The sequence below is a fragment of the Myripristis murdjan genome, chromosome 7 (genome assembly GCF_902150065.1).
Source record: "Myripristis murdjan chromosome 7, fMyrMur1.1, whole genome shotgun sequence".
NCBI classification, from domain to species: Eukaryota; Metazoa; Chordata; class Actinopteri; order Holocentriformes; family Holocentridae; genus Myripristis; species Myripristis murdjan.
The window spans coordinates 11900594-11913617 of NC_043986.1; the positions used below are offsets into that span (position 1 = coordinate 11900594).

The 13024-nt window shown below is 41.6% G+C and overlaps 2 protein-coding genes across 2 annotated transcripts; both read left to right on the forward strand.

Annotated features, from left to right (window-relative positions):
- The first annotated feature begins 1475 nt into the window (after positions 1–1475).
- LOC115362644 (prostaglandin E synthase 3-like) lies at positions 1476–7271 on the forward strand. The gene is made up of 8 exons (XM_030056653.1): positions 1476–1654; positions 2935–3048; positions 3229–3298; positions 3396–3494; positions 4944–5033; positions 5173–5229; positions 5351–5378; positions 6259–7271. Coding segments are annotated over exons 1-8 (480 nt in total). The 5' UTR covers positions 1476–1652; the 3' UTR covers positions 6279–7271.
- Positions 7272–10315: 3044 nt separating this feature from the next.
- On the forward strand, positions 10316–11902 carry mipa (major intrinsic protein of lens fiber a). The gene is made up of 4 exons (XM_030056650.1): positions 10316–10675; positions 11199–11363; positions 11502–11582; positions 11717–11902. The coding sequence occupies exons 1-4, from the start codon at positions 10316–10318 to the stop codon at positions 11900–11902; spliced, it is 792 nt and encodes a 263-aa protein (XP_029912510.1).
- Positions 11903–13024: the final 1122 nt, after the last annotated feature.

Sequence of the window (13024 nt, forward strand, 5' to 3'; positions counted from 1 at the left end):
GAAACACCTCAGTATAATGTAGTCCAGTACAAGACCTCTGCAAACTACAACCTCAATAATAAACAGAGAATTAAATGTACACATTCTCTACAATGTCAACAAAACTGTACCACTAATAAGCTGAGTGGGAGGATGGGTCTATATCAGTGTGCGAGTCCATTGGTCAAAAACAAGAAAGTGATACATCATCAATAGAAGGAAGAGGGAAGCCATATTTTTCCCTAGGATAGCAAAGGCATGACCTAACTGACTTACATTCAGTCTTTTCCTAATCTTAGCCATAACTAATTTATGCCTAATTTGCTCCTTAACCAATAAGCCAAAATGACCACTCAGATGACTTCACTATCCTAGGAAGAAAAAATGGCGAGGGGCAAGAAATGGTAGGGAAAGCATGTAAGGAAGGGAACTTAAAAAAGAAGATAGATATAATGTGACCACCAAGTCAAAGTGGACACATTCCTTTCTAACTATACCGTGATCTACATTTTTCTGATCATACAAGCACACACTGACTTCAAACCACCGACCGTGCCATATGCTGAAACTTCATTATTAAAAGTGAAAAGTAAATATTAAAAGCAGCCTAATCCAGAAACTAATCTCATTTAATGTGATTATTTGAGATGCATGTTTGCTGCATTGTGTCACAAAATATATTATTAAAGACTGGAAATTGTAAATGCACTTGTGACACAACAAAAGTGTAGGCTCGATTATAATTTATCATGATATAGAAATAGGTATTCATTTTGGTTGGTAATATCCATCTGATTGTCAGAGCAACCTATCATCCGGTCATAGCCTGTTTGTTCTTCACCACCATGTAAAATTCCTTTTTCTGGCAGTTTCTCAGCCAAAAAAGGCCATATATATATATATATATATATATATATTTATATAGAAGAGTATACCCACTTCCTCTTCACAAGCTGTGATTTCCTGACAACACCACTCTGATTATGGGTGGCTCAGTAACACAGGAAAAGCATTTGTTTCTAGAATAATCCTCAACAGTTTCCACCAAGCACCCGTGCACACCCACTTTTTTTTTTTTTTTTTTTTTTTTTTTAATATAAACTTTATTGAGAAATTCTCAGGCAGTTTTTCAAAATACATTCAACTGGCACAAGTAGCCTATAAAATACATGCATACTTAAAATGACACAAGACAACAGATAATGAGAATATATAGAGGATATTTGTAAAAAAAAAAAAATAAAAATAATAATAATAATAGTAATGACTGGAGGAAAAACAGACAAATAGGGCGAGCTTAATTTTAAATATTTTCAAAAACACAATTCTAACAGTCGATGAAAGGTCATCATATCAAATGCATAACATTTAAAAAAAAAAATCTGTTTTAAGATTAGATTAGATTTAAATTATAATTTTGCGTTTTTTAGGTGTCCCGTGCGCGGCGCGCCCACGCTCGTGCCTGGCGGGTTGGTACGCCACACATCACGCAGGAGAGCTGGGAAAACACGCGAGACTTGGAGCGACGCCGTACGTTTGAGACACAGTTATCAGGCTGTTTATGTTCCCGTTTCGCTTTTTCTGTCGCCGCTGTTAGCAGGAAAGTACTGTAGGCAGCAGTAGCGCACACACTGTGGTCCGACCAGGGAGCTGAAGCGGTAGAAACAGAGAAGATGTAAGTCCCGGGGCGACTTCTCGGTTGTTAAACGGGAGTGGAAGTAGCGGGAGCGGCGTGCGGTCGCGATTCATACGGGGGCAGCTAGCCGGCTAACTCACCTAGCACATGAGTTAGCTTCAGCTTCCTACACGCTGGAGCCGCCGCGTCCTCTCGCACCTCATTTTATTTATTTGTGCCTCTTAACTCTCCTTTTAACTACCAGCATGTGACGCCAGGAAGCCCGATGATCTGACGCCAGGGTTGTTTCTATGCACAGGGCCTTATTACACATGAGCTATCGGCAGCTAGGTGGCTAACAGGCTAATGTCAACAGGGCTAGTGGGGTAGCAGTCTGAAAAAGCGTGGTGTCATGATTGGGTATGAATGGAGGACTTGACTTGAGCTAGCTTAAGCTACTCACACACTCACACACACACAATCGGTGCTACTTGCGGTGTCTTGTTTCACACATTTTACTCGCTAGTTCAAAGTAAAACAGGCATTACTTAGCTCACTGTCAGGGTCTGTGGCTCCTGACTGAATGAACACGTGAAACGTTTACGTGACATTTCGAGAACAATTCTGAAATGAAACTGTCGACCTCTTACCTCTCAGATTACACTGAGTGCTGTCGAGGCAGTAAAGATTAAAATGTATTAATATTAACGAGCAATAGAGTATTTCTGACTCTGAATCAGTGGATCAGCGAGTCAGAATAAACTAGAATGAGCTGGATGGGTTATATTGGGCAGCTGAGGCAGCCTCAGCAGCACACCTATAACATACAGATGTGCTGCACACTTCATTTGTCACATTTCCCCATTTTTTCCCCTCATGCAGCACTTTGTCCACCACTGCTCACCAAAATGTGAAATTACCTCTAGCGCTGTAATTATTAGTCCAGTTATTAGTTATTACTGGGTGGCCAAAAAAAATCCTGTATAAGTTCAGTAAACAAAAAATATAATCTAGTAAAAATCATTTGCTAATTACAGTCTCTTTAAGATGCTAAGGTGCTTAATTTCTCCAGTCATACTATAAAATTAATACCTTCAGGTTCTTTTTGGGTGCTGATCAAACTAAAGAAGCAACTTTAAGACAATGTGCATTGGTGATGTGCATTTGTCATCATTTTTGACACTGTAGTCAAGAAATAACACATTTCAGCCCAAGTAACAGTAGCATGTGGGACACTGTATATATCTCAATAGAAAAATGACCTTGGACATTAGGGTTAAGTATGATTGGATGTTGGTTTTCCTAATGAACGAATATTCCTTGTGCCATTCTGTTCCTAGGCAATTTGCAACTGCTAAGTGGTATGACAGACGGGACTTTGTTTATATAGAGTTCTGCGTGGAAGACAGCAAAGATGTGCAAGTAAATTTCGACAAGTCTAAAATCATTTTCAGGTAAGAGTCGAGTGTCTCACTTTCATCGTTAATCTCTTATTAGTATTTTAAAGCAAGTGTATTATCCTTAAGGCTACTTGGCCAGATGATTCTTATATGAACTGGAAACTGAAGTGATTGTTTGGTCCAGACTGAGGTCACACTAAAGAAAATAATCTTTTCTTTCTTTGCATCTTACAGTTGTGTTGGTGGGACAGATAAGATCAAACACCAAAATGTATTGGACCTATTTGAAGAGATCGACCCCAAAGTAAGTTTGTCATCCTCAACTGTTGTTGAAGTGCCAGTATGTGTGTTAGCCACATTCACACAAACCGTTTAACTTCATCGCCATCTTTTTCGTGCAGGAATCCAAACACAGACGCACTGACAGGTCTGTGTCGTGTTGTTTACGAAAAGCAGAGGCTGGGAAACCGTGGCCACGGCTCACCAAAGATAAGGCAAAGGTCAGTTCCATGAATAAAAAAAATGTCCACAGACACTGAAGTCAGTTCAGTTCTGTCTCTGTTCTCACACACACACACACACACACACACCAGTTATAACCCCATCATAAACTACTTGGATATTAATCTTTGCAGACAGGCTCACCTAGTGCAGTTAAGTGTGATACAACAGCATGCTCCTATGTTTAAATGTCATCATTTTCTTCAGAGTATGTACATGCATGTTGTGGGGAGAGGTCTGCAGCGTTTCACTGTCGCTCCTGTGGCGTTTCTCTCAGTGCACTGGTACTTACATAGAGTTACTGTACTCTAGTGCTGCACTAAGAGCTCATCACATTATGTTCTGTCACTCAACAGACTAGTGTAGTCGCAAATATTTAAAAAAAAAAAAAAACGTAAAATTGATGTAATGTAGTCTGCAAACTAATCCGTGTTAATAACTTGTCTGTGAGCAGTAATTGGATATTTAAGTTATGGAGGTGTGTAAAACTGCCCAGTACTCAGACATCTACCATGAGTGCAATGCAAAGCTTTAGGTATTAGTCTTGTTCACAATTAGTTTCCATTGGACACACTGGTGTCACACTGAAAGTAAACACAAATAAGCAATAAAACAATGCAGTAATAAAAAAAAGACTAGGCAAAGTTTCCTTCTGCAGGCTCCCTGAACTGATGTTTTATTGGAGCTTTTTACAGTTGGGACTGTAGCACTGCTGTTTTTAACGTGTGCATGGATAATTTTACAATGAGTGTTATTAAAGGATGGACAGAAATAGATTGGCTAGGGAAATTCAGTATTCTTGGTGGTCTGGAAAAACCTGACTGATAAAACAAAACAGAGTATGCAAATTGCTGCCTCTGTACAAAATAAAATGTATTACTCTTTGGTAATAGAAACAAAAAACAAAGCCCAGGTCTAGTATCCATGTAAACTGACAACCTAACTTGTAAACTCCAGTTAAGAGACCCAGTTAGAAAAAGGCATATACAATATTACGGGGCATTATATCGATATGTCGAGATCGTGATGTGAGACTAGATGATGTCTGGGATATTGGATGCTGTAATGTCATGATCTTACACAAGTGTTGTCTTGTCCCGGTTTTAAAGGCTGCAACTCAGTAAAGAGATGATTTTCAAAACATTAATGGTGTTTGTTTATAAGAAAATCTCTTGTGTTTAAATATCTAATGAAAACACCAATAGGCACCCCCTGTAATCCCGTCACAATATCAGCATCAAGGCATTTGGTCAAAAATATCATGATATTTGATTTTCTCCACATTGCCCAGCCCTAATATACATAATAATGCTACAGCCCGACACATTTTGACTTGTTCACAATTTTTCAATTTTGACTATGCAGAAGACCTCGGGGTGAAATTAACTGGAATAAGCCGATTACAGTTTAAATGTCTTATTTTAATTCTGTAATCCATGTTCTTGCAGTTCAACTGGCTGAGTGTGGATTTCAATAATTGGAAAGACTGGGAAGATGACTCAGACGATGACTTGTCAAGTTTTGACAAATTCTCAGAGGTAAGCAGGCACACTGAACGTGAAAAGTCAGCCAGAAGTGAGGGCGTATACACACACACACACACACACACACACACACACACACACACACACACACACACAGCTGACGGGCTGGTGTTTGTCCCGTGTTTCTCGACAGATGATGAACAGCATGGGAGGGGACGATATACCAGATTTAGATGGTGCAGATGATGAGGTATGACTCTTGAGATCATACATCTTTGATAATGTAATTCATGTACCTTATTACAGACAATAAAATAAACATCAAAAGATAAAATAATATGAAAATAATATTTTTCTCTCTTTTCTTATAGCAAGAGTCTGCAGACAGCGATGATGAAAGTAAGCACTAATCCAGAAGTATTGTTCTGTAATTTTATAGTCATATTTATTATGTATTTCCTGTTATTACTTGAAAGCAGGGATGTCAGACTTATATAAGGTAGTGGGCCCATTCGTTCAAATGAGAGAGACCTCACAGGGGCAGGATAATGTCAATATGACCCAAGTCAACACATTTTAGACTATTTCCTGATGTTTTTTTTTTTTTTTTTTTTTAAATCAATCAGTTTGTAGTCTACCAGTCAATGGGAAATTGCATTATAGTAACACATAATGTAGAATTACAGAAAGAAGACAGAAAGAAATGCAACAGATATACAGCATACAGCTTTACCATTTACCTCCCTGAAGAAAATAACTTTCTTCCACCTTTCTTGCAAATTTTTATATTCCATTTTAACCCTATTGCTTTTTTGACAGCATCTTTGCAAGATGCTGTAGTAGATAGCCTGAGGGGGGGGTCTTACACTTTTGACAGATTCTGCTTAATTTATCATTGATCATTAATTTTTTAGAAACATCTTATTTTGTTTATTACACACAGTTGCTAATAATTTGATGCTTTTTTTTTTTTTTTTTTAATTGATTTAATAACTTTGTTTGTTTTCCCCTTTCCCTCCAAAACATGTTGGGAGGCAGATGAGACGTGCTCGTGGGCAGAACTTGTCCCGCGGCCCGTATCTCTGACATCTCTGCTTTAAAGTGCTTTCTGTCTGTCTCTCTGTCAGTGTGTGTCTGTCTGTCTGTCAGTGTCTGTCCATCATAGTGGTGGATCAGTGGCCAATCACATGTTATTACTGAAAAAAAAAAAAAAAAAAGATGAGGTGTTTGAGCTGTCTTCCATTTTCTAACACTTCTCTTTTACTCCGCTCTCCTGCAGAAATGCCAGACCTTGAGTAGATGACTGTGGGATGGCACCTCAGTAGTAGTCAAAGTGAGTCACAGGTTGGGTGAAGAGAGAGACTAGAACAGAGTTGGCACTGGCAGCCGTGTTGGGAAAGAAACCTCCTCTTTCTACAAAGTTTCCAAAGCCAAACCCCTCCAAGGCGCAGAGTGGCTGTCGGATACAGACATGCACAGAGATCCTTAGCGACAATACAGTGCTGTGCTTTGCTGTTATATTCTGCATGGACAATTCTGTTTAAACGAAAATGTCATTGTTCATTGACTTAAATGACTAATGGGATGTGCTGATGTCTTATACCTTCTCTCCCTCTGTTTTTTTTGCGATGTCAGGTTATGTATTGAACATTGTGATTTCTAATGAAGATGAAAACATTCAAAATGCCTATTTTCCAAAAAAAAAAAAAAAAATTCATTTTTTTTAATGAAAGATTTCCCCTTTAATGTTTGTATTGTAAATTGCACTTCTATTTTGTTTGTTAATTTATAAAGGAGTTCAGCTTGAAATGGGTTTTCCAATGTATGTCAACATCTGCAAATATTTAACAAACAGTTCATTGATTTTTGAATATTTCAGCATTTAAAATAAATGAATATGCCTGTGCAACTGACAGCTTGTGTTCAGATTATGATACAGTAAAGTTATGGTACAATATTCTCATGCAGTCACCTTTTGCAAGGGTGTTTTTGTTTTCCTATGCCAGTGTACAAAACATTTTTGCACATTGTAGCTACAAAAAAAAAAGAAAAAAAAATCTTCCAAAAGAATACAGAGGTGAGTGCAGAAATCCTATGTGGTCTATCGAGACATTTCCAAATTGTTCTCGCTGACAGTGCGGGTCACAAACATGTTTGTTTAGGAGATACACCACAGCTGTGTTTTTCAAACTTCTGTGTTTGATTCAACATGTCTTTCCTATTTTTGAGTTTGTCTAATGTTGTGGGACTTTTTGACTACATATTTCTAATAAACTGTTTCAGATCAGCTGATGATATGGTTTTAGTTTTGAAGTATCACTCGTCAAAGCACCACAAACGTTGAACCTGGCAGCTATGAATGTTAATAAGGTACAATTAAAGTAAAGGACAAATAATTATTTACTAGTAGGTGAGTCTGTAAATATTCAGCTGATGCCCATGAGCATGTGAAGTAACATTTTGTGACCACTGTGTAGTGCTAGTGCTCCACAGCTCTGCACCCTCGCCTCCCCCTCTGAGCAGGACGTAATCTCTGTTGTCCAAAGTGCAGGGAGAAAAGGAGAAGACATTTAACACTGCAATGCAATCACTTCTTTATCGTGCTCGGGTGTTAATGTGAATTTTTTTCAGCAATATACTTCCCCTGCAAAGGATCTATGTGAGATCAGAAACACTCTCTGTTCCTGTTTGTTGAATTGTAACCCGTGATATCTGGTGTTAAAAACTAGCCTGAAAGTGCAGACTGACAGGACCACACAGTATCCTGCACAAGAAGCTGCACGGTCACTGCACTGAGACTGGCAAACTATCTCTGATGGCCGATTGCAGCTCATTGCATGACAACGCAACTTGATCTGTTGCTCCAAAACGGCACTTGAAATGACAAATCGCTTTTTCCTCATTGGATTATTGACCCCTTCATGACTTTCTTAGGTATGAGGATGTGTTCAGGCTGAAAATGTAAGATCTTGAAAACACTCCCACCCCGCTCTCCACTTCCTGGTTCACCAGTATGCTGTGTCCTGTATTAAATGTTTCTACCACTATGTGGTGATTGCAAGCTAGAATTTCTGTTCCAATGTGAGATGTTTAGAGACTGCATGTTGTGTACGTGTCAGCAGTCTGGACCAAGGGAACAGGAAAAAACCCATGCAAGCATCTTTTAAACACCCTGCCCTGTAAAACAGGCTTAAACCCACAAAAGGTGGCTTACCACTGATGGGGGCAGTCATGAGAGGGATATAATACTCATCACAATGGAGGTGCACCAACTGGCCAACTAGTAAACTCTCAGGATCAGATCTGCTCTGCTTTACCTCTAGTTTGTGCCAGTGACAGCCATCATTATCTGTCATATGTGTTTTGATAGGACTGGTACAAGCCGTGTGCCGCTGGATTACGTTTATCAGAGTGTGAGGCGGAAAAAAGTAACATCCAACCTCTCATAAGTGATTAGAAAAATATGATCACATTTAATATTTCGAATGAGCTGGACTCCAAGGTGGAATGTGCGCTTTGAAACTTGGCATTGCAATTTTAAAGTGACTCTATTTCCATTTTCTACGGATACTTTCCAGTGCAATAGCGGGCTCTGCGGTGTCCACAGAAGAGAGGCAAAGACATATGGCCACTCTGGTCCGTGGTTAAGGGAACTCTTATAGATTCAACAGTGCCGGCAAGACAAACAGATCATAGAAAGCAGCAGAAACTGTTGCTGCCAGCGTTTTGTTCCCATGCATGAAAGGAGAAAAGCGGTGAGCACAGCATAATCCTTTCAGTGGGCTGCGGTCGTTCCTCTGGCTGCCCTGGTCAGCGTGATGCTCCAGTGCAGAAGCTCAATGCCAGGCCTGCTGTCCCCCCTCTTCCTCTCCAACCATGGATTTTCCACCGCTTTATCTGGCCTGAGCCTCCTAGCCCATCCAGCACACACAATGTAAAACTCTGCCTAATCACTTCTGTTGCCACAAACCAATTTGTACCCATCCAGAACAGAAATGGAGAAATGGAGAAATTGCTTGAATTGTGGCGATCGCTGTTTCGGTTTTGATGTGAGCGGATGTGAACTGTTGATCATGCAGTGGAAATAAAACAATGACAAGAAGGTAATGGAAAAAAAACTGAGGTGTGGCCAATTTTAAGTCATTCATACTGTGCCAGTAAACATGCCATGCTGCAGAACGGTTAATAAAATTATTGTGAAATTGAGCAAATATCTGATGAGTCCTCAGGCTCTGCCATGCTCGCTGCTTTTCTGTTTTGAGGTTTCAAGTTCAGGGCTGTTTCTGTTTTGGGCCTTTCACCATCAGTGGTGTTATGAAAGGGATTGTCTACTACTTTCAGTGTATCAGCACTTAAAACCGGCTGCTGGAGGGACTCTGTCTTTTTTCGCTCCCAGTAATAGAAGCAGAATAGCTGAACCCCTGAAAAGCTGGGAGACCCCAAATGAACCTCTCAGAGTCGTCTTAAATCCTCAACGCTTCCTTCAAAGCATCTCAGATCTGGCAGAAGAGAAGTGCTACACCATGCGTATTTTTGCTCAATTCACTGCTTGCCCTGAATGTCTGGAATTACACCTCAAGTAAAATATTAAATAGAGCACTTAAACCAACACTTAAATACACTACTTTGATAACTTTCTCTCATATAAGTCGGTTGAAGTAATCCTCAAAGCCCAGGTTTATCATCTTTGAGCTTCCCAGACTATTGCAACCTGTCACAGTGGGGGATAGTTCAGGTTCAGGGTCTCTCCTGTGAGCAGAGAGAGGTCGGGGTGAGAGAAGGGTTAAGTGATTTTGTTTTGATTTGTAGTATTGTGCACTGGCCCCTCCCCTGGGCTCAGTGTGGCTGCCTTGGCCCTAGGGTGTTATAAAAAGGCCTCTGGGCTCCCCGTGCTCTGGCATAGAGGCTGAATGTCTGCAGGACATGCTTAACGTTTGTCTATCCATGTTCTTCTACTAACCACCAGCAGGGTCGGCACATAGATGCAGAGAGACTGACGCATTGCTCCACTCAGGAGCTCTCTCTGACTGAAAACACAGCATTCAGACAACAGTACTGCAGATTCTCGACAGTTGGCAGAGCCGAGTCTTAGAGAGTTACATGTTGAACGGTTTACGTGCTGTTACATTTAGTTTTAGAGAGGCGCTTTCTGTTTGGGGTCTCGTTTTTGTAGTTAATTCTGTATTTTGTGTTTCCCAAACTATAGGGTCTCAGTGTTAGTCATTGTCGAGGAGAGTCAACATCTCCTTTTAGTTGATCAGGGTTTTTTTGGAGTCTTTTTGCTCACTTTTCATCCCTCCATTACTTAAGGGTTGCTTTGAGACTCTTTGGCCACCATGTGGGAGTTTCGGTCCATGTCCTTCTGGCGGGCAGTGTTTGCTGAGTTCTATGGCACCATGTTCTTTGTGTTCTTTGGTTTGGGGGCAGCCCTGCGCTGGACCAGCGGGGCCCATAATGTTCTCCACGTCGCTTTCTGCTTCGGGCTGGCGGCCGCCACCTTCATCCAGTCCATTGGTCATATCAGTGGAGGACACATCAACCCGGCTGTCACCTTTGCCTACCTGATCGGCTCCCAGATGTCCCTGTTCCGTGCTTTCTTCTACATCATCGCCCAGTGCCTGGGAGCGATGGCGGGCGCTGCTGTGCTCTACGGAGTCACACCTGGCAACATGAGGGGCAACCTGGCACTTAACACGGTAAGATTACCTGCCTGTTGAACATTAAACAGCCTCAGTGCTCCATGGCCATATTCCAGTACTTTTATTACTAGCAAACACAGGCAGGGCTATGACTCATATGTTGTAGGTCTTGTCTTAGTGTACACATTCATAGGCTTTTTATTTACTCTTTAAACGGACAAATTTCAGTGCAAATTATAGGTTTTTGCAGTTATACATCAGTCATTGCAAAGGATTGTCATACATTTTTAAGTGAAAACATTACTCATTGCAGTTTATCTCTTATCTCAAAATTCTCTCTGGAAAAATGCCAATATAGATCTAAAAACCAATGGTCTGACCAAGGGTCATTTCAAGAGAAATATCTAAATATGTCATAATGTAGAGATAGTTCCTTGCATTTATGAAGCCAGTTAAACAACGTGACTTCTAACAAGATAATTCAGAACTATGTCTGTTGTGTGTTGTTATATAATGTGCTCACAAAATGTATTCCTCTTTGTTCTTCCATCCCATCTTCCGCTCCTCTTCCCTCCTTCAGCTGCAGCCTGGCATCAGCCTGGGCATGGCCACCACTATGGAGGTCTTCCTCACCCTGCAGTTGGTTGTCTGTATCTTTGCAGTGACAGATGAGAGGCGCAATGGACGCCTTGGCTCTGCCGCTCTGGCCATCGGCTTTTCTGTTCTCATGGGACACCTCCTTGGGGTAAGGGCCAACTCAGATTACTGCAGATGAATCAGTAGAACTCTGAAAGCAACTCACCAAGTTCATAAATAGCGCTAATCTCAAGAAGCAACATTGTGTGATGAGTGGTTTGCCATCAATCTACTGTCTCTGTCTTAGATGTACTACACTGGAGCAGGAATGAATCCAGCAAGGTCCTTTGCCCCTGCTGTCTTGGTCAGGAATTTTGTCAACCACTGGGTAAGAAGATCATGCAGAGTGTTGCATTTCACCGCCACACAAAATCACTCAAACCATGGATAAGTGACATATTTTAACTCGACAACACATTCTGCCTTTTGTTTTCTCCTCTCCAACCTTTTGGCCACTGATAGGTGTACTGGGTGGGACCCATGATTGGTGGTGCCATGGGTGCTCTGCTGTACGACTTCATGCTGTTCCCACGTATGCGCGGCCTCTCCGAGAGGCTGGCCACACTGAAGGGCAACCGGCCTCCAGAGGCGGAGAACCAGCAGGACAACAGAGGAGAGCCCATCGAGCTCAAGACACAGGCCCTATAAGCCTGGGGAAGAAGATCGACGGTCTGACCCCCCTCCCCTCACCCTTCACGCCCCCCACACACACACACTCTCAGCTCCCAGTCCATCCTCAACCCGCTCAACTGACATACACACATTTCTGCACACATACCTCTTCCCTTTCTCCTTATCTACTACACCTTTCATAGATCCCAGGCCTTGAGAGTAGCTGGACACCTTTGTTTTCCTCGTTCTGCATCCAGAACCGGACTACAGTGAATGGGCAACCACAGCCCATCTCTCCTATCCAACCCACCCTCCTCCTTCTTCTCCTCCTCCTCCTCTTCCACCCCCTCCTCCTCCTCCTCCCCCTTGGACTGCAGGACAAAGATGGAGGGTTAGAAGAAGACTTGCCACTGAAGGAAGCATCCTGTGCCCTGTGGTGTAGGGAGTCAGACACTCCTGGCTGACCAGGTGGCTATAACTGCTCAGGACAGGGGCATCTCTCTCTCTCTCTTTCTCTCTCTCTCTCTCTCTCTCTCTCTCTCACTCTCTATCTCTCTCTCTCTCCCTCTCTCTCTCTCTCATAGTCTGCTAGGAGTGAAGCTACAGTAGAGCAGTGGACTTCTGCATGCTTTTCCATTTTGATCCAGTGTGATCGCTCCCTTTTGTTTCGTTTCGTTTTATGAACTTTGGGTAAATTACATGTACGTATTATGGTTTTCCAGGATTTATTTGACTCACATTCTTCTTTTTTTTAGTTGTGTGTGTGTGTGTGTGTTTGTGCGTGCGTGCGTGCATGTGTGTGTGTGTGTGTGTGTGCATGGTTGTATGTGCGGGCGAGTGTGCGTGCAAGTCCGTGCCTTCACGTTTGTATGCTTGTGTGCATGTTTGAATCGAACATTTTCATTTTTGACTTTTTATTGCCACAATTCTTTGTTTGTATCATGCTTTGTTATTTTTTATTCATCATGCCAGCTCATTTTAGGGAAAGATGGCATCTTTCTCTGCCCTCACTGATACTGCATCAGTTTAAGTTTGATTCACAACAGATTCTATATTTAGAGTGCTCCCCTTTTTATACCACATGCCTATTTATGCCTTCAAGTCAAGTCTTTTAAAGAATTTCATTCAATTTCAAGTCTGTGTCTCAGCCAGGGGAGC

What these genes read in the sequence shown, in the direction of transcription:
- mipa (XM_030056650.1), top strand. Translation starts at nt 10,316, where the DNA reads ATGTGGGAGTTTCGGTCCATGTCCTTCTGGCGGGCAGTGTTTGCTGAG. An exon ending in TCATGGGACACCTCCTTGGG is followed by an intron (nt 11,364 to 11,501) that starts GTAAGGGCCAAC and finishes TCTCTGTCTTAG; the next exon opens with ATGTACTACACTGGAGCAGG. An exon ending in GGAATTTTGTCAACCACTGG is followed by an intron (nt 11,583 to 11,716) that starts GTAAGAAGATCA and finishes GGCCACTGATAG; the next exon opens with GTGTACTGGGTGGGACCCAT.
- LOC115362644 (XM_030056653.1), top strand. An exon ending in TTGAAGAGATCGACCCCAAA is followed by an intron (nt 3,299 to 3,395) that starts GTAAGTTTGTCA and finishes TTTTTCGTGCAG; the next exon opens with GAATCCAAACACAGACGCAC. An exon ending in GTTTTGACAAATTCTCAGAG is followed by an intron (nt 5,034 to 5,172) that starts GTAAGCAGGCAC and finishes GTTTCTCGACAG; the next exon opens with ATGATGAACAGCATGGGAGG.